Source organism: Podarcis tiliguerta, assembly GCF_965153285.1.
Source record: "Podarcis tiliguerta genome assembly, chromosome: 12".
NCBI classification, from domain to species: Eukaryota; Metazoa; Chordata; class Lepidosauria; order Squamata; family Lacertidae; genus Podarcis; species Podarcis tiliguerta.
In genome coordinates, this window is record NC_139545.1 from 30,014,103 (window position 1) to 30,035,359 (window position 21,257).

At 42.5% G+C, this 21,257-nt stretch overlaps 1 protein-coding gene and 1 long non-coding RNA gene across 14 annotated transcripts in view; one reads left to right on the forward strand and one right to left on the reverse strand.

The window, feature by feature from the left end:
- THSD7A (thrombospondin type 1 domain containing 7A) overlaps positions 1 to 17,135 on the forward strand; it is a 281,259-nt gene extending 264,124 nt beyond the window's left edge. For 8 of the 13 annotated variants that reach the window (XM_083405309.1, XM_083405301.1, XM_083405311.1 and 5 more), the window contains 8 exons: positions 2,043 to 2,188; positions 3,204 to 3,378; positions 5,458 to 5,631; positions 6,704 to 6,799; positions 10,544 to 10,626; positions 10,989 to 11,199; positions 12,255 to 12,342; positions 14,705 to 17,135. In XM_083405309.1, the coding sequence (XP_083261435.1) occupies positions 2,043 to 2,188; positions 3,204 to 3,378; positions 5,458 to 5,631; positions 6,704 to 6,799; positions 10,544 to 10,626; positions 10,989 to 11,199; positions 12,255 to 12,342; positions 14,705 to 14,789 (1,058 nt within the window). In that variant the 3' untranslated portion in view covers positions 14,790 to 17,135. Of the gene's footprint in view, positions 1 to 2,042; positions 2,189 to 3,203; positions 3,379 to 5,457; positions 5,632 to 6,703; positions 6,800 to 8,807; positions 8,901 to 10,543; positions 10,627 to 10,988; positions 11,200 to 12,254; positions 12,343 to 14,704 lie in introns of all 13 variants that reach the window. The other 5 variants (XM_083405304.1, XM_083405305.1, XM_083405302.1 and 2 more) reach the window with 2 other exon arrangements.
- Positions 17,136 to 18,421: 1,286 nt separating this feature from the next.
- Positions 18,422 to 21,257, reverse strand: part of LOC310660647 — a 35,322-nt gene continuing 32,486 nt past the window's right edge. The window contains exon 7 of the long non-coding RNA XR_014503570.1: positions 18,422 to 18,611. This is a non-coding gene — a long non-coding RNA (uncharacterized lncRNA). The remainder of the gene's footprint in view (positions 18,612 to 21,257) is intronic.

The window sequence follows — 21,257 nt, forward strand, 5'->3', positions numbered from 1 at the left end:
AATGGCAGTCAGGTTTTCCACGGACTGCCGTTTTGGGGACATCACCACGACAAAAACAACGACAACAACCCCCCCCCCCCCAAAAAAACCTGTTCAAACATGGAGCTTTAAAGTACAGACCTGTACCTAGAAAGTATGGCATGAATGGAAGTCCTAGTATGGTGTCTACTTGTAGTGACAAATACCACAGTGCATTTTGGTTCAGATGAAACAAGACACTGAAATAAGGCTTTATTGCCATCCCTGGTCAATGAACCTTTTAGTGCTACTACAAGTCACACACACACACACACACACACTCTCTCGCACACTCGTCCTTGTGCTAGTGCTGTAGTGACATCTGTCTCCGTAATGAAATGTAATACCTTAGGAAGGAACGCAAGTCCTTGGAAATAGAGCCTGGGTCCTCCAGCACTCCTGGGTAGCGTCTCTGCCTTAGCTGGCCTGAAGATTAATGGCTGCTAAATCCACACTGCTTTAATTTTCTTTTAAGTCTTGTTGAAATATCCTGTTTTCTTTGAAAATTCTCGGTTCATAATAATGTCTGGGAAGACAAAGAGGATAAACAAACCTCCATCTGCTTTCTAAGTATTTTTTCTCTTGTGAGACTAGTAGACGTCTATGTTTATTTGGGAGGGGGGAGTATCAAAGAATTTATAAACTAAACAAGTATTTAAACCAAAGAAAGATAATGTGAATGAATCACCTTTATTAAATGCTCCTAGGTTTGGAACTTTTGACTTTGGAAGGAAGATGCTACTGCATACAAAACGCCAATATTTTGATTCCCCCTTAAAACATTCTCTTTTTTCTGTGGTTGTAAACAAAGTTTGTCATCCTCAGGCACAGGTTGCAAACTCGTTAAGCCCTTAATACTTACCCCAAATTTATTTACTTTATTTATTAGAATAAGAGCTACAAACAACTTAACAAAAGAGTGTACATAATAAAATCCCTAGAGGGATCAGATCCAATCATGAAATGGGACTTGATTTAACTCATAGCAAGTGAACTTATTTGCTGTTTTCTTTGGACACGGCACCACTTCCTCAAAACCAGTTCTGAGAAAACTGGGATGAGGTGCAATTCCTATAATTATAATAGTACCAGAACAAGTTTTTCTGCTAAACAATTCAATACATGCAATTCACAACCCAATGCTAAATAAGTTTTTACAATTCTTCTGAGGTCAATGACATTTACTTCCTATTTAATACGCATATTAATTATCATCAAGAGATCCACCCTCATGCAGCAGCCCTGGCAGTCCTGCAAGCTCCTAGAAAAGGCACCTCCAAGAGTTGGAAGAGCCTGCTGAATGAAGTGGGCCATGAAAACCCCATACATAGAAAATGATTCCATGCCTTTTTCTGTGCCTTCCTCCGTTCTGCTTAGCCCCTCATGTCACAGACTACCCCAACTTACAAGGAGCATTTTATGGGTGGCTTCTAGGGCTGTTGGGGTGAGGATAGGAAGGCAAAGCCAACTTTGGCCTACGCTGTGGACAGATCTCTGGACCCAATTTCTTCATCATTTTCTTCTTTTTTTCCTGATTATTATTGTTATGCATGACCATCACTATACATAGCGTAGCACAAAGTTGCATAGAAAGCAAAATACTGACAGGCCCCTCCCCACCCCAATTAGACCACAGCTCAAATTGCCCCTTTGGATGGCCCAGTATGGCCTAACAACATGGAGAACCTATATCGGCCTCCAGCTAAGAACTGGCATTTCTCTCATTTGCCCAGGAGATTGATTAGGCACAAGATCTCCTTTTGCTCATTCCTTAGTCTCTGTTGATGTCAAGGGGTCTTCCACGTGTTGTTGACCTCCGTTTCCCATCAGCCCCAGCTGGCAAGGCCAATGGTCAGTCATGGTGGGAGCTGAAACTATACACACATTCACAACCTGTTCCTTATTGCTTTCAGACCCAGGTCTGGATTAATGAATAATGAAAGCCAGAGGCTGAGACTCCTTGATGTGTGAGACTAATGTCATTGTTACATTCTCGCTTCTCTTCCTCTCTCTGTGTTCTGAAGGAAGGATGATACGCAGGAGAACTATTATTCAACCTTTCCAAGGTGACGGGAGACCTTGTCCTTCACTAATGGAGCAGTTCAAACCATGTCCAGTAAAGCCCTGTTATCGGTGGCAGTATAGTCAGTGGGCTGAATGCAAAGTTGAGGTAAAACACAAGTTTGAAGCCTTTCCCTCCATCTCATCCTCAGATACACACACACACAAATGGCTTATTATATTGTTTATTAAGTACCTCTAAACTTCATTCTAATGAGGTATCAAAAGGTGAGCTGAGCACTACCTCAGACTTTTTAAGTGAAATGGAAACCAGCCTGTCTCACTCTTGTGACTCAATTTCCAGTGTTTAGCGAGGAACGTCTCATGAGGACGATAACATTTCAGAATCCATGTTTGAATAAGCAAAGTTACTATCTGCCCATCATTACACAGCTGTTGTGTCAGGAGGAAAGATTCTACCTGAGTCTTACCTCTGACATGCTGGTTTTCTTTGTGTAAGGAAAGTTTAATGCAGGAGCACAAACTTATTTTTATTATATTTATTTCTTCAAATGTATATACTACTAGAGTGTAAGAAAAACACACAAAGCAGTTTACAAAAAGCTACAGTCACAAACACATTCTGGCATGGTGCAACCTCTTTCTGAATATTTGTGGTAGCATGGTTCAAGGCAAGAGATCTAAAAGATCTAGGGTTTTGCTTAATCAGAAAGCCTATATGATTCCAGAGGAAAATTTCACACTCAAAAGTAAACAAACCCACTGAATGTTGATTGAGTAAAATGACTTTCTGTTATTTTACATTCAGTAAGTACATTATGATAAGACTTTTGTTTGCCTGTTCACTAAGAAAGTATGCCTGTCGTCATCCATAAAATTAGAAAATACGCACAGCTTGATTTCTCTCAGATCTCTTTTGTGCTAAGCTTAAGGAGATGCCAGAAGAGATCAGAAACTAAACAAGATAGGGCAGAAGCACTAGCCTTGGCTACCACAAATCATATGAACTTTGGCAAGCTAAATGGGATTGATAAACTTGGGCTGCCTGCTAGTTGAGAAGTCCCATTGAACGTTTGTGGAATTCTCTTCACCCTTGTGAGGAAGTAGAAGCATTGGCTTTCTCCACCTGCAACCTAATCCTTCTTATGGTTCTCTTCTTCCAGAATGCTCAGTGTGGAGAAGGGACAAGAGTCAGAAACATTTCCTGTGTGGTCTATGATGGATCCAGCGATGATGCTGGGAAAATAGTGGATGAAGAATTTTGTGGGGAAATTGAGCCGGTTGTTGATGGCAATAAGAAAATGGTGCTTGAGGAAACCTGTACCCTACCTTGCCCAGGTGACCAGCTGTGTTTGCATGAATGATGAGTCTCAGTTGAACCCTAGAAGGTTATGTTCTTTCCCACATTGCATTGCTGTATGCTACAGCAAGTCAGAGGAGTTATCTGCCCACTCAAGAGTTTCATAAGAATGTGATCTATCATTGTAACACTAATATTTACTTACCGGTAAATTATGTAGCCCCTTGTGTGGTTGCACTGGAAACCCAGACAAGAGGGAGTAGGCAGGATTGGATCCTTATAAAAGAGGGAACCCAAAGGTATGCAGGAAAAACCTGCATTTAAGAAGAACCCCCAAGCCCCAAACTCAGCAGGGCCCAAAGGCTGCACATGGATGCAGTACTCATGCTCCAAGTGCCAACAAACATTACTGTTAGAGAGCAACAGGCTGATGTGGGTTAGGCTCAAGGTTGAACTCCCTTCCCATAGTTCCTCCTACTTTCAACTTGGCAAAAGACTCTGTGATGGCTTTGGAGCCAAAGGAGAGAAGGAACAAACTTTGCTCTTGGTCCTGATGCCAGCGCAGGCCCTTGAACACCTTCTGAGATGGATTTAGCCTGTAATTATTCCAATTTAATGTGATTTCCCACCCACCTTTTAAAAGTAAATGCTCAGAAGCAATTACAGCCTGTACTAATAGCTCTGAGCCAATTGTTCTCTAGTTGTCCTTCAGTTTCCACCAGGTGCTGATTTGGGTGAAGGTAATTCCCCCATCCCAAAGCCCTTAATCTTACACATTGATGGCTGTTCATTAATGTTCACAACTGTTCACAGCCCTTTGGCTGCTGCTATTTGTCCCTCTGTTTCATTCCTCCCCAAGCGATTTAGGCCAATCTGGGGTCACACATGACACCACAATGTTTAAACTGGTTTTGTGTTCATTATTGTCCTTAATGATGACAAAAAAATAATAATGATGATGTAAACTGCCTTTGGCACTCTTGTTAGGGCTGGAAAGAGGCATACAATGTTTGTATACATATAAAAATAAACTAAAATTTTGCTACATGCTGACATCACTAAGGGCAAATGAATCCCATTAGAATGGAGTTGATGCTTCCTGCATTGGCCATATGGGCACTATTAGCCAATCTAAGATCACTCTTATGAATCAAATGCTTTCTTGGGGCTTTTATAACAATATTTGAAAGAATGATTATGGGCAGGGCTGTGGGTTCAGATAAAGTTTTTAACAAAACTTGCTCTCTAATGTCAACTCAGTACTGGATCCTAACAGCAAATTAGAACAAGTGCTACAATGTTTCAAGCTTAAATTTATTGCTCTTTAACAGATAATCTTTTAAAATATAGAGGGTGGGGGGCGGGACGTTGTTGCTGTTCACTCATAATTTTGTAGAGGAAGTGACCTTTGCTTGAATGGCCCCACAATTCACCCAAGAAAAGATTAACTGCCCTCTGGGGATGGGTTAATGATGCACTCTAGTTAATGTTTCCAAAGAACACTACATGCCCTCCTATTATACATACATCGTTTATTCAATAATTCATTTCTTTACGCGAGTCCTTAATGTTAGCAAATAAAATCCCCTTCATTAAGGCATCCTGTTAAACATGGAGTTGATTTTATTTGTTGTCAACATAATGTAAGGCAACATGAATTTTTAATAGTCCTTTTGCTAAAATAATTAAAGCTCCAAACTCATTTGCAAGCCTAGATGCCTTTTTCACTTTATGGCCTCCACACACAGGGCACGATTGGCAAAGCTGACTTTCCACGTTCACTTAACCCACGTTCACTTAACATGCTGTGTTTCGTGTGGCTCTGAAGCCGTAAGAAAGCTTTGGGTGTGATATATATTCTTTGCCGCTTTCAGATCATGAATACTGAAATACCAGATACACGAATGAACAGATTATCAGTTCAAATAACCAAGTCTTTTTGTGCCATCACTTTGGGGCTTGGGTGAGGTTTATTAAAAACTATGCTGGGGCAGGAGGTCCATTATTTGCAACCAAATAATCCTATACAAATCTTTAATACTAAGGTTGTGGCATAATGTTGCAAATCCCCCTTGTTAATTAACTTCTTCAATAATACTTTTTGCATTATTGGGCAGGTGACTGTTACTTAAAGGAGTGGGCAGAATGGAGCCTCTGTCAGTTGACCTGTGTAAATGGCGAAGATCTTGGCTTTGGGGGAATACAAGTTCGATCTCGAGCAGTGATCATTCAGGACCTAGATAATCAACACCTTTGCCCAGAGCAAGTTTTGGAAACAAGACAGTGTAATGGTGAGTGTTAAAATCTATAGGCAAGTGAGTGCCAGTTTTAAAGTACAGTGGTACCTCTGGATGCAAACGGGATCCGTTCCAGAGCCCCGTTCACATCCTGAAGCGAACACAACCTGCGTCCATGCATTTGCGCATGCGCGGGTCGCAATCCACCACTTCCGCGCTTTCGCATGACGTCGTTTTGAGCGTCTGCGCATGCGCGAGCGATGAAACCTGGAAGTAGCGCGCTCCATTACTTCTGGGTGACCGCGGAGCGCAACCCGAAAAGGCTTAACCTGAAGTGACTTCAACCCGAGGTAACTCACCATTGAGCAGGAAAAAGTAGAACAGGGAACCAATGTGCTTCTACAGAAACAAGAACACAGGATAGAGATTTTGACTCTGCTGCCCTGAGATGGAGAGGTAGGGAGCAGTGTTCAGCTGTAGAGCATGTTACTGCATGCAGAAGGTCTCCAGCTTAGGCTAAGAATCATAGGGAGCAGAGTTGGGAGATTCCTTAGGTTTAGAGCAGGGGTGGGGAACCTTTTTATCAGGATCAACCTCACCAGCCAAATTTGACAGGCTGTCCACCAGTCAAAACCCTCCCCATGGCTTTGCAAGTCTTCCTTTAAACCCAATGTTGGAAGTCTGAACAAGAAACACTTGCAAAGCACTCTTTGAAGCAGCCTCCACTCCCTCCTTTCACCAAGTGCCGCGAGATGCCTTTGCTTGCAAAACGTGCCTGTTTTTCTCCTTCCCCCTTCACTTGACCGAGAAGGGAGAAAAAGGTGGGGTTTGCTAGCAAAGGCTGGGGGGGGGGGGGGAACAGACTTCTCCAGTGTTCTACCTATGCTTGCCTGATAGGTTATGTCAAATCATGTCACATGATTCCAGGTTGGTGAATTCTCTAGAAATGGCCTCCTGGGCCAATTGTAGGTGCTGGCAGGCTGAACTAGGCCAAGGATTCCTCACTGCTGGTGAGGATAATGCTGAGCTAGATGAACCAATGGTCCAACTCTGTAAAAAGCAGTTCCCTATTGTTTCTCTCAAGCCAAATGGAGAATTTCTGACAGTGCTACTGTTTCCAATTCAGATGGTCAGTGTTATGAATACAAATGGATGGCCAGCCCATGGAAGGGATCTTCTCGAACAGTATGGTGCCAAAGGTCAGATGGATTGAATGTTACAGGTAAGCATTCTTCCCCTTTCACAATCTTGAACACACTGAACCTTTTTCAGGAAAAGTAGAAATATCTCTTTGCTATGATCTAGATTGGGGTGCTGTGTTGGGACCCCCAGCAGGGCTTGCTTGACATCAGGCAAAAACCTTCCTTTTAACCTGGAATTTTGGCCCTTAATTTGAAGGGTCTGAAGTACTTGAGGCCTCTTTTAATGGGACGGGTTCTGCAACACCTGACTTTTATTTGTATTTATGTGGGGGCTTTGGGGGGGCGTTGATTTGTTGTAATTGGTTTTTAGTGTTTATATTGTGTTGTCAGTTGCTTTGGGTTGCTTCTGTGAGTAATAATAATGTTAGTGGTAGACACCATGTGATTAGTGTTTATGATTGCTTATGAAATTAGCAAATTCTTACACAACATTAATCCAGGGATTATTGACATGATAGGCTGCAAGAGGTTACTTAAGAGTCATTAAAGGATTGTTATGATCAGACGACAGGTATTAAAGTTCCACTGATATATGTGCTTCAGAGCTCATTGAAGTTTCTTACGAAATGTTAATGAGCACTCATGAAAGCTTGTGATTATTAGCTTTGCATTGGGTTCCTGAGAATAGCTAGTTACGGTGTAAGCCAAACCATAGCAAACTAGCTCCTTTAGCTTTGGATGTAATATGGATTGGGAGCGGTAGAGCACATCCATGGAACAGATTTCTACCACTTCTATATATTTGTTAGGTCAAAATTCAGCCAAGCCTAAAGCACTTCTATGTCTTGTTGATTTCAAAGAGATTAGCACACCTAAAACTGCTTCCCATTCAAGTCGGTGGGATTACATTTTGGCTGGGTTGTGTCTTCAAAGGTTTAGAATGGGCTTCTCAGCTGCTATCCTCAAAGCAGTTTCCAGCAATAAAAATGATGGATTGTACCCACTGTCAAGTTTGCCTTGGAGAAAAGCACTTCAACTCACACAACACGAGTTTTGCTTGTTCCCCACCACCACACACACCTGCGGCAGCTCTCCATGTAACATAGCAACTCTTAGGAGCAACTTTTCAGGGAAGTAAGTGAGCAGTGGAAACTGGCAAAAACCAGATATCCCACCTTGTGAGAGTGGAAGTGCTTTCTGCTAAGAGAAAGTTGCCATTGGATATAACCCTATAATTACTATGTAAAACTTTTTTTATATAAAAGCATATAATCATAACAATCGGCACAAACTAAGAAATAGCATTTGAAATAGCAACTCACCAGCTGCATCTCAGAGATCTACCTGAACATAACATGTTTTTGCAGCGCCCACCCCACCCAACAAAAGAGGCTGCCAAAAGAGCACACATGTGACAGGAGAAGTCTCATTTTTCAAGGGGCCCCCACTAGAAAGACTACCTGCCTCAACACCAATGATTCTAACATCTGCATAAGGCTCTGGTTTTTAGAAAATGAGGAGAAATATATCTAGGATAAGGGGTGTGCCTGTTTATATCTAGACTCAGGGCCCATCCACACTTTTGTTTATCCTCTGATTTCTACTCATGGGTTAAATAGGTTTCTTTTTTGCCCCTCTGCTTTCCCCTGGAAAACCTGCTGATCACTGCTGAATTGGAACGATCTGCAGAAAACCCAAGCGATGTTTTCCCCAATTCAGCTGTAAACAGTAGGATTTCCTATTGAAAGCAGTGGGGGTGGGGATTACAGCACTATTCACATAAGCTTTATTTCCTCATTCCAAGGCTAGGTTTACCTCATGGATAGCCATTCTACACTGTTTTTTTTTTAACAGACATTATGTGCAGTCTTCTGAAAGTAAGAGGGCTAGGCCTAAAAACATTACACTGATGCTGTAATGCTTCTCTGTAGCAGTGTCAGAATGTCTATGTGCTATCTTGAAGCTCACTCAGTTCAACTGCATTGACACTTGTATTTGCTTATAGAGCAGTGTTTCTCACATGTTCTACTTCTATCACAGCATAATGGTTTCGAGCGGCCTTCTTATATCCAAGTATTATTTTTACAGATACGTTAATTCAAAATGAAACGGGTGATGAAGCTGCTCTTTCCTCCTGCAGCCCCCCAGATGGCTGACATTTTGCATTAAGGGCATTTACAGGCATGTGCATCTTATTGGCAGGACATTCGGAATTTATTCCATTTCACTCGCCAGCTAGCAAGACTGATTTGGTTCTCTGTTAATCCCTTGGTTAACATACAGCTACCTAACTGCATCTAATTGCATCTGTTATTGTCAGGACTTCATCATTGTTTCTCACCAGTACATGGGCATGGCTGTTTCAGGATGCAGCAGCAAACTTATATTGAGTGGGCAGCTACATTGTACTGCTGAAGTTGTTTGAGGAAGAAATGGGCAAACTGGGTACTACTGAATGATGGCAACAAGGATCCTGGCTCAAAACAATGATGAAAGCCTGTGTGTGCTTCTTTGGTTTAAAACAATAACTGTGCCACATACATAACCTTCTAGCTGCTGAGAATTAAGAGCAGAACACCAAGAAAGATCAACTCTTGAGAACCAAAATGTTTGTTTTCAGTTACTTGTTTCACTCTAGTCTTGAGCATGTTGTCTTGCCATGCATGCAACAGCCTTTAAGGAAGGGGATGGGGAACATGTGAGCCCCCAAATGCTGCTGGACTACAATTCCAGCTATCTCTCATCCTTGGCCCTGCTGACTGGGACTGACCTGAGTTGGAGTCCAACAGCAACACTCCTCTACTTTAAGATTGCATAGCACTATAAAGTATAAAGGTCTCGCCCTAAGACAGGCATAGGCAAACTCTGCCCTCCAGCTACAACTCCCATGATCCCTCGCTAAAAGACTAGTGGTCAGGGATGATGGGAATTGTAGTCTCAAAACATCTGGAGGGCTGAGTTTGCCTATGCCTGCCTTAAGAGATAATAATTCTCTTTTCCACTAAACAAGAACATTTCAGAGAAGCATGGAAAGTAAAAAACAAAACAATACATGATGATGGGGTCTGAGCTTTTTTTAAGAGATTGTCCATAAAAGTTGTTGAGCTTTTTTGGAAGATCACAGGTAAAAATCCCCCCCAAAAAGAGGACATTGTGATGGGGGGCAGGCTTTTGTCAGGGAGGAGGCTTCTGCCGGGGGGGGGGGCAGTGCAGAGCCTCAGTTAATTATTTTTAATGCTTTTCAATATGTTTTGAGGAGTTAGGGGGGAAAGCTGCCCCCTGCACCCCTTTGCTACACCCCTGGGTCTATGCTAGTAGTATAACAAAGCCAAACATGCAGTGTAGACGGTGTTTCTCCCAAACGTTGCATGGTAACCTACCCCCTTCTTGCTGGGGGGGGGCTGCAAATTTGCTCGGTGTTTGGAGGATCAAGACAAAGGACGTTCATCATGTAGTGAATATGTTTTCTCCCATGTATCATGTTTGACAATAGTACTGTTAGCGGCATTTAAAGCCATCCTGCCAAGAACACAATTACCTCTCAAAGTTCAACATCCGTTATCCCCTGCACATTTTCACATACACAGCCAATTACCTGTGTGAGCCGTAAAGAAGAAAATGGCATCTGGCACACCGACATATTAATGAGACATAGAGCGATGCCAGTAAATCCATCCGTTGCTGTGTCCTTCCTCGGAGAAACTGCGAAGGAGTGGGAGAGCATCCTCTTCCATTATGGGATGTCACTTTTCCTAGCTGCAGCAATTAGCTTCCTCGGTTCAGAGGCACAGTTGTGTCAAAATGTGATTTGTTTTGTTCTGCAGGAGGCTGCTTAGTGATGCGCCAGCCAGATGTTGACAGGTCATGTAAGCCACCGTGCAGCCAGCCCTATTCTTACTGTAGTGAGGTATGTGCTACTGTGTCATAACAAGCCACCCATCCAGCATGTGGCTCCAGTCACATGTTGGTGCATGATATTGAATTGTGGGGGCTGCAGCGTTCTTAAGATGCTTAGCTGCAAGTAAAATCTCAAAAGGGAACCCCAATACTTCTTGGAGATAAAAAAATAATGTTTGAGCTAGTTGGTCAATATTTGGAAGCTGGGTGGACATAGCTAAACCTCTCCCCACTGCCTCTGGGAAATCTTCCCCCCACCACAGCTTTTCCGTGGTAGAGAGTGGCCCTTTTTAAATTGCTCCATGACACATCATGTAGTGCTCAGCGATGTGTGGATTTGCAACTGTATGTAAAACGCTTGTTCCTCTGCAGACCAGAACATGTGCGTGTGAAGAAGGTTACACAGAAGTAATGTCTTCTAATGGCACACTTGAGCAGTGCACTCTCATCCCGGTGGTAGTCATCCCCACAGTGGACGACAGAAAGGGAGATGTAAAAACCAGTCGAGCTGTAAACCCCACACAGCCATCCAATCCCCAATCAGGACGAGGAAGGACTTGGTTCCTGCAGCCTTTTGGACCAGGTGAAGTCTCGCATGCATAGTTAGTGCTGCTAAGTGCTTTTGTAGAACGCGGTGGGTTTTTCTGGCCTCTGCACAATTTTAATGCAGGAAGAGCCAACAGCTTATCCCCTCTGTTAACAGCATGAATAAGAAGTGGTATAAAAAGTTAAAGGCAAAGGACCCCTGACAGTTAAGTCCAGTTGCGGACGACTCTGGGGTTGCGGCACTCATCTCGCTTTAGTGGCCGAGGGAGCTGATGTTTGTCCGCAGACAGTTTTTCTGGGTCATGTGGCCAGCATGACTAAGCTGCTTCTGGTGAAACCAGAGCAGCGCATGGAAACACCATTTACCTTTCCACTGTGGTACCTATTTATCTACTTGCACTTCGATGGGCTTTCGAACTGCTAGGTTGGCAGGATCTGGGACCGAGCAATGGGAGCTCACCCCGTCGCGGGGATTCGAACCACCAACCTTCCAGTCGGCAAGCCCTAGGCTCAGTGGTTTAGACCACAGCACCTCCTTTGGTTATTATTTTTTAGTTCTTTGTGTACTCATACACTGGTACTGATAGTTCTTTAACTAAAAGTGTTAGATTTCAGAATGAAACTTAAATTGAATAAGCAGGCACAGGGTTGAAGTAGAAGTTGCCCCTCTGACTGCCAGCCCCTAAACACATTCACTGACTGGGAAGGTGTTGTGTAGCTTGATCAATAGTGTTAATGGGAATCTAGTTGGGTGGGGGGAGAAACTTCTGTGATATCACCTCTCTGGGCTCTAGACACATACTGTATTTGTTCTGAATCTTATCAGTCCTTGATTACCACTTGAGTTCACAGAATGAACAGGGCAGGTTTTGCTCTTCACTCTCTGGCCCTTTTTGTATCGACACATTGCACACTGATGTTGCAAGGAAAGGTGCTATGTCAGATAAGCAATTTCATGCAGCATCCAAGATGCAATATGGAACAATATCACTAACCGTACCTGTGTGAAAGCCTTTTTATTAAAACAAGCTTTAAAACTTCTTTTGTTGAGTACTAACTGGCAGACTGATGACTAACATTCGTTCTTTTTAGATGGGAAGCTGAAGACCTGGGTTTATGGTGTAGCTGCTGGTGCATTTGTTTTGCTCATCTTTATTATTTCTATGATATATCTAGCCTGGTGAGTTCTTTAATCATTTATTATTTTTGCGATTAGTGTTCCCCAAGCTGATAACCTTCCAACATTGTGGACTGCAACCCCATTCATGCCTAACCTTTGACCAGGCTGACTGGGGCTCATGGGAACTGGAGCCCTAACAACATTTGGAAGGCATCAGGTTGAGGAAGGCTATTTTAGACTATAAAAGTAGTGAGCATGACGCATCCATGTATATTCCTACAGTTTTGCCCCAAATCAGTTTATTTCATCCACCTTAGTAATGTCTATTAAGTGATTGCAAAACTAGCTTTTATTGCTGTATTATTCCATTTGCCACAATGTCAACCAGCTTTTTTAGCTATTTTTATGTTTGTTCTACATTTCATTGTTGTGGCTGGATTTTTTTCAGCCAAAAGAAAAGGGGAAAAGGTACTTGATTTTAATAACAATGCCTATGCTTTTTGTTTTTAAATTCACTTAAGAAGATATGACAGCACCTTCTGTATTTGTACTGAACCTGTTGTATTAATGGAGGTGGGTTATAAAGCTACCGTATTTTTCGCTCCATTGGACGCACCGGACCATAGGACGCACCGGAACATAGGAGGGGGAGAACAGGGAAAAAATTTTTTTCTTGTTTTCCCCCTCTAAAACAAGGTGCGTTCAAGGTACATTCACCAGAGCTTGTGAGGCTGGCGGTGGGGGGAATCGCTGCTTTCCCCCACCGCCAGCCTCAAAGATCCCTGAAGCCTTTGGAGCGCAGTGCCCCGCTGCCCTGCAGAGGCTTTGCGCACAGCCGTACCCAAGCTAGAGCAGCGAGACAGAGCCCTCCATCTCGCTATTCTGGCTTGGGAACAGCCTTCCTAGCCTCTTCAGGACAGCGGGGTGAAGGCACCCCACTGCCCTGGAGAGGCTGTGCGCGCAGCGGTCCCCAAGGTAGAGCAGCGAGACGGAGTCCTCCATCTCGCTGTTCTGGCTTGGGAACAGCCTTGCTAGCTTCTGCAGGGCAGCGGGGTGAAGGCACCCCGCTGCCCTGGAGAGGCTGTGCGCCCAGCCATCCCCAAGCTAGAACAGCGACACAAGCGCTCCGCAGTGCTCCATCTTCCTGTTCTGGGTTTGGGCTTAGCGGCGCAGCCTGCATTCGCTCTACAGGACGCACACACATTTCCCCTTAATTTTTGGAGGGGAAAATGTGCGTCCTATAGAACGAAAAATACGGTATTTAAGTTTAAGTTGGGCAAAACATTACAGTGAAGCTACAATCTACAACTTTTTATTGCTGGGTTTTCCTATCTAATCTTTGCTGAAATCCAGAAAAGACCATTCAAAATTACTGGATACAAATATGAGTTGGATGTTAGCTTTCATCAGAAGTTTGACTTGAATCAGACAATTAGTAAATGCAACAGCCAAGTACTGTATTTTTCGCTCTGTAAGACGCACTTTCCCCCTCCTAAAAAGTAAGGGGAAATGTGTGTGCGTCTTATGGAGCGAATGCAGGCAGGAGGCTCTGCTCACCGCTCCCTTTAAAGAGTTGTGTGGAGCGTGTATGCAGCTCTTGGGGGCTTTTACCCGAGGAGGGAGAAGGGCTGCCCTTCTCCCTCCTCAGGGAAAAGCCCCCAAGAGCAGCAGCACACCACACGCTCTTTGAAGGAAGTGCAGCTCTTGGGCGAGCCTTAGCCGCGTGCAACCTCTCCTGGGCAGGGGATGAAGGCTCCCCTTGCCCGGGAGAGGCTGTGTGCGGCCAAGCAAGAAGCCTGGACAGCCAGTGGGATTGCTGTGCTGCGATCCCACTGGCTGTCCTGGCTTCTAGCTTAGCCGTGCGAAGCCTCTGCAGGGCAGTGGGGAGCCTTCATCCTGCTGCCCTGCAGTGGCTTCTTATCCCTGGCTTTTGCAGGAGGTGGGGGAAGGGACAGAGTGTGGCTCTCTCACTTCCCCCACCTCCCACAAAAGCCCCCAAGAGCTGCGCTCCCTTTAAAGAGCCACGCGGGGTGTATATGTGGCTCTTGGGAGCTTTTTCCCAATGAAGGAGAAGGGCAGCCCGTCAGTGATGGGCTGCCCTTCTCCCTCCTCAGGGAAAAGCCTGCAAGCACCGCACACACGCTGCACACGGCTCATGAAAGGGAGCGCTGAGCAGAGCCTCAGATATGTACAGGCTCTGCTCAGCACTCCCTTTAAATAATTTTTTTTCTTGCATCCCCCCTCTAAAAACTAGGTGCGCCTTATGGTCAGGTGCCTTTTATGGAGCGAAAAATACGGTTATCTATTTTTTGCTGTTAACAGTTAAATCTTAACTCACATGGGCCCAGATAAGTAATGTTGTTTTGACCACTTTGTGATCTGAATTTTTAAAGTTGGTTTTTCTTCCCCTCCCATGTTGCAGCAAAAAGCCAAAGAAGCCTCAAAGAAGACAGAACAACCGTCTCAAACCTTTAACGCTGGCTTACGATGGAGATGCAGATATGTAAAATAATGACTTACCATTGACTTTAGTCTCTTGAAACTGTAGTGTTCAAAGACAACACATACGTGTGTACATTACTGAGCAGATGTTACACCACAAGACAAAAAAAAAGACTTCACAATGGCCATGGATATTCCAAGAAACATGCTTTGTTCTAGACCATCAGTCAGTACAGCAAATTATGGTGGCAAATTTATCTTGTTAGCACAGCAGCTGGGAATCTTAATGTGGCCTTCTTTGAAACTTATGAACTGCAAAACCGCTTGTGTCTCCAGCCCATTGTATATGACCTAATATTGACATCTGAGTGTCTTGATGCCAGAACTATCTGCTGCATTAAGCTAATGTAGTCAGTAAGCATGAGGAGATCATACCAAGATGTCTAGAATGCTTGATATACAATTTATATACTCCGTTGCACCATATGTATTAACTTGTCAAATGATATACTGGCTAAAGGGGCATTTTAGAGCTTAGCAACATGTTAACTTTAACTGACAATAACAACCCAAGGAGCAAGTCCTGGCATTTTGGCAGGGGAGGGTACGTTTTCCTAACCTCTTTCCTAGGATGCAGGCTTGCAAGAGACTCTGTCCTATACTACCAAGTTCCAGGTACTAAAGCGCCATATAGACACACTTATCAAGGAGAGAAGCATTTTCAGGTTCAATGTTTTATAGAGGTTGTCTGGAAATTAATATCCGTGTGTAATAAGTTTTTACTTTCTCTTACTTTCAAACTGTTGCCTGCAACTTTTTTGCTACATGGAAGGCAATTTTTTGCACTATATTAGTGCAGCATGATATGCACTTATTACCTAGTATTGCCATAGAAACTGCCTCTTTTCAGAAAAGGATGAAGGAAAGGATGCGGCAAATCGCATCGCACAGACGTTTATCAGTAAGTTCTTGAGTCCTGTTGAGAGTAGAGATCAGTTTCTGGACTGTGACTGGATCAAACCAGCTAATGCAAGTACTGTTTATACCATTTCTTGTAACAGCAGCTGTTTTGTAGTCAATACCATGGCAGTAACATTAAGTGTCTACTTTCTGATTCTGTCCAACTTCTACAGATAATAGATTTTCAAGTTGATTTCTAATTACTTTGAAGGTTGTTTACAACTAGATTTTTATATTGCTAACTTTGTAAAAAAAGAAAGAAAGAAAAAAAGTGGTTGCCCACTAATCTTGGGGGAAATACTTATCTAAACAATAATCCAATATTTTCAAGCTGAAAGATGCAGAATATCTGTTTATTTTTCTCCTGCTAATGCACTGCTGAAGAATCAATAAGCACTCTTTCCATTTGAAATAACCTGGTGTAGTCTTGACTGATTCCACCCCAACCCATCCTGACTCAAGAAATATTTTTTAAATTCTTAAACATTATTGTCCAACTGCCTAGTTGAAGTGTGGGGGCTCTATTTCATTCTCAGAGCTTCCTTGCCTATTGATTTCAATGGATAGAACAGATCAAGAATTCCTTTGAATGAGACATAGCCAACCTACCCCGCTCCGTGAATATTCAGAACTGTACAACTCCTTTATCATATTTCTGGCAATTACAGCTGCTTAATCTCTAGTAACCTTTTCCATTCCAATGGGTTTTTGGTGTATTAACTTGAAATATGAAGCCCCTTTAGCCGCTAGAAATCCTCAACCTTTGCAAAATGTAAGGTCAATATTTGAAGACATCATCTATGTCTGTCTAGTTGCAGGTTAATGAGCAATACAATTAATCAACTTTATCAGGCATCCATTACACGTTAATGATTTTAGTTCTAATTTCTCAGGTTTGTATCAATAAGCTAAACCACACCTAATGCACCCCAATATATTGCCCGTTGATAAAAGTCAAAACTCTCAGCTGTTTCATGCCAATATGGCTACCTAGAGAAGAAAGATATGCATTTATTTTTAGCATTGGTTCACAATTAGATTTATGAACTTGTTGGGAGTAAGCTTCCACCATGAAGTACACAACATCAGAGTGTCTGATCTCATGCTGCTTTTCGTTTGTTTGATTTCGAAATGAGGATTTATCATAACTTGTGAATCTGTTATTAGCAGTAAAATAACAGGAACACAAGGGTTATTCCAAGCAACCTTGAGAAAGGTTCAAAATAAGTGAATATAAAACACAGCCAATTTACTGATATTAAACGTTGAGAAAATGACTAGCAAATTGAATGAATGGTTAGTTGAACTTTTACTACATTATCTGTGCAATCCTATGCATGCTTACTTGGAAGTAAGTCCCACGGTGTTTGGTGGGACATGCTCCCAGGTAGGGATTGCTTCACAAGACATGTGCATCTTCAATTTACAGTACAGGGTGTAAAAAAAGGGGGGGAAGATGCACAAAGGATGTTCTTTAATTGTAAAAAGAAAGAATTATTTTAAAAGATTATTGAGAGGAAGGCTGTAGGAAGGCCACAATTGCAGTCTGGATTATGTTAAATCTAGAGATCAGAACGGTAGCACTGAAACAGGAATATAAGAAGTATCTGTATAAAAATAAGTTGCTTTTAAGATGTGTTTCTACAAATCCAGTGCCTAAAGCAGCCACTTCGGTAGATTGTTAGTTTGTGAAAATAATGTTTTCAGTGACCAATTCTCTTTGATCCATTCCAAAAATAGCTGACTAGACATTTTCTTCTTATTGTGGAGGTTTGTAATTTCTGTTTTAAAATGGTGGGTTTTAAAAGATTGTTACGTCTGCTTTGAGAGCTAGAACAATTCTTCTTCAATGTTTGCTGGTTCTGAACAAGCCTGATTATATTTGTTACGGTCTCTGGATCTTAAAATCCTCATCCTATCACAGAAATTTTAAGCATCTTTTCTTTTCAAATTCAGCACTACATACACAAAACGATTTCAGCAATTCTGTAATCATCACTGTAAAAAAAAAAAAAATCACTGGAAGGAAACAGATCTGTCTTTTTACCTTTTGTAAATTGTCCTCACCCAAAGTTTAAAAAAATTATTTTGCCTAACTTAATTTACTTGAAAAGATTTTTTTTTTTTTTTTGTAGAGTATGGAGGTGACTGTCTGGGGAAAATTTGCTTTTTGTTAATTTGTAAATGGTGTAATGCATTTTTATTTTTTAAATTATGTATATTTCTTTCTTTTTTTAATGCACAAAATGTTTATGTACTACTGCAAATTTGTGTATATTGTCACCAAACATTATTCAGTTAATGCAGATCACATGTGAAAATGTAAAAAGTTCTTACATTTTCATATGGGAGATTTGTACATAACTGCGGTAATGCAGACAATAAATATTAACAGAAAACTGGTGTGTCTTCGTCATAACTGAAGTGTTATCTGGTCACGGAGTAACGACAAACATCACCTTTTCAGTACTGAAAGGTGTGAGGTACCTGAGTGCTGCACACCATTGTGCCTGTTAAGACCAAGAAAATAAAACAAATCCAGTAAGACCTTTTGGATCATGGAAGCTGGAATAAGGATGCTCAGCTGAATGGGGCCCAGATGAGAATTTCAATGCAATATAGACATGTCTGCTATATGCATAGAAGCTTACTTCTATCCCTTTGTGGGATCAGTGTGAATGTGTGGCATAGAAGCAGGAGGGAGGGATAGATATCTCAAGCTTGTCATTAGCAGAAAACCTTACAGTGTCTTTTAAAAAGAAGGAGAAAAGTCCTTTTCCTCCACCTCCCAGAGAAAAGATGGTGATAGGCTTTAGATAAAATATGGAATCACTTTTATCATACCTTTCTTTTTTCCTGTTCTGGGCCACAGGCTTCAAGTTCACCAACCTCTTGCTCCAAACTGCCTCCAGAAATTTCTGCATGCTCTGGAATAACAAAATTCACAAATGATTGGCATAGTTTAGCATGTATGGAGAGAACGTTAATACTCTTGACAGGAAGACACATGGCATATTGTGTGTTCCCTTCCCCTCTTTGGTATCCCTCCCTGCTGGACCACTTTTCTTCCATTCCTAAAGTGATAAGAACAGATGGCCCTTTCCCCCCTCAGCTGGATATTTGCTTCACTTTTATTGATCGCTCTGACAGCTTTAATCCACTTCGGAGGCGGGCAGCCTCAGCTTTAATTGGCTATAATGTTATTAGAATGGTGTTCATATGACAGCTTTTAAAAAGCATCAAGCCCAAAAGGTTGTTGAGTGCAAATAATGCACTTGAAATACATCCTTAGGGTGACTTCAGGTAACCAAGGTTCCTCCCCATGCAAGCTATATTCTGCCATTTCTTGTGAATGCAAACATGTGGTGGCATTTCCACACACCAAAAAGGGCACTGTGTGTAGTTGACACTGGCACCACAACGCAACAACGAAGCCACACAGTCTAGCTTTCCAGAGGCAAACCCACATTATGTGCCAGACAATGGTTACAGTACAGCTAAAAAATAAGATGCAGAGAGGCAAAGCCATATGGAAATATCCTTTGACTTCAGTCAGGAGGTCACTTAGTTTGACAAAAACAGTCCCACATTAAGCAGAGCTGTGGGATTGCAGGCAACACAAACATTTTGGACATCATGCCTGCTGAATACAAATGTTTGTTCCATCTACCAGAATGAACCTTTGACCACCGTTTAAAGCAGAACATAGTGTGGATCAGATTATTATGCTGAGACATGATCCGAACCTGTGGTTCCGGTAAGGGGCAGCATAATCTGTAATGCAATCCGATACCAAATTAATAAGATCTTTCTCTTCCCCCAGTCAGAGTTGACTTTTAAACACTTCTCCCAAAGTGGTTTCCTACTGTCTCTGGAGGAATATTTCCGTTCCCATTCTGTCTCTCAAATATCCCTGAACATGCTGACATCAAAGGCATTTTAAAAAGTCACTAATGATTGTGTATTTCAAGGACCATTTCCTTTCATTTCTTTCTTGTGTCTCCTAAAAGAAGACAGAAGCGGAAGATGACATGATAAAGAACACCGTGTGAGCTTCAACTTAACCCCACTCTAAGAGGGAGTTCTGAAAGTAAAGAACCAAACTTCTCTCCATCATAAAGGGGGGGGGGGGCAAGAGGGTCCGCCAGCTTTTGTTGCTTTTGATGCAATCCAATTAGTTAAACAGAGACCTACTGCTGAACAAAGTGAATCACAAGTCACTCCTAAACTTTGACTAGGAAAACCCTAAAGCAGGTATTTATAGCTAGGTTCAATGTGAATCAAAGCAGGGCTTAGATTCAAAAGTGTCCCATTAGGAAGAAAGGGCCTCAACTGTGATGGGGGGGGGGAGGTGAGAGACGTGGACCGATGAAACAACCTAGAAGCCATCAAAGCAAACTAAATGAAAAGATTAATGAAGTCCAGGTGTAAATGAAAGCACGTCTCCAGCAGGTTTTAATGAAGCTCGTGTAGTACAGAGGATGGGTGGAGTGTTAGAGTGAAAATTGTATTGAAAACAACTATTAAACAAAAAACCTAGGAGTGTTTCGGGAGTGCCAAGAAAAGGATTTGGAATAATTTTCAAATATACACAGAATATAATGATGCTGAGAACCAAATTCCCAAGCCCAGGTCAGCCTTGGCTCAACTCCCAAGTTTACTGGAGAAAAGTTGTCTGAAGACACTTCTTTGTATTTGCATTCTAGAGCTGGAGAGATAACTGGAATAAGACCTAAAGCATACCAGCTTTCTCATACCATGAAGTCAAAGATAGGAACTGATCCCTAAGCTGAACGATATGACAGGGTGTTTGTACTTTACAATTTTCAGCTATTAACACACCTTATTTTCACCTCCCCAATTTACAAAGGGGCATGTGCATTCCTCCTTTTGCTGCAAGGCCATGCATGCAGGGTAACCTTCACACCTCTTACCAGCTGCTCTTACTGGTACACATAGTATCAGGCTTCAGGGACTCTGCTTCCTCTCCCCACCCCCTTTGGCCATAGACAAGCAGAAGAAAGCGAAAGGAGTCGCTTACCAGTTAGAAATTTTAATGATCACAGCGAGAAAAAGAATCCATTCCTTGAAATGAAGGTGCTCCCAATTAAGGTTTCCACCCACTTGTCTCCCCCATCACTTCTGCGTCTTGCAACCTGATCTCGCAACCACTGTGCTTTCTGTGCAACCACCTTATCTGCTCTCCTTGACCTTGGACTGAGCGGATGGACACTTTCCAGGGAAAGGGAGTCTGTTAACTCTCTTTCTCCCGGTTCTTCTCCTCCTAGCTATTCCCCTCCCAGTACTTCCCAGCTTCTGCCTTCTGAACTATGTCCCTCCACAAGCCACTGTTCCAAATCAATACTACTTCCCTGCTCCAGGGAAGATTCAGGATCCTGATCAGGCACAGGGGGAGGGGGAGGCTCCCACCATTCCTCCTCAGTGCAGCCCTCCTTAGCACGGTCCCTGACACACAGATACTTTCTGATTAGAAACACTACTTTCACTACAACCAATCACTTTGCTTGCTATCCTGCTTTTGTTGAATTTATTTATTTATTTATTTAGCAGTG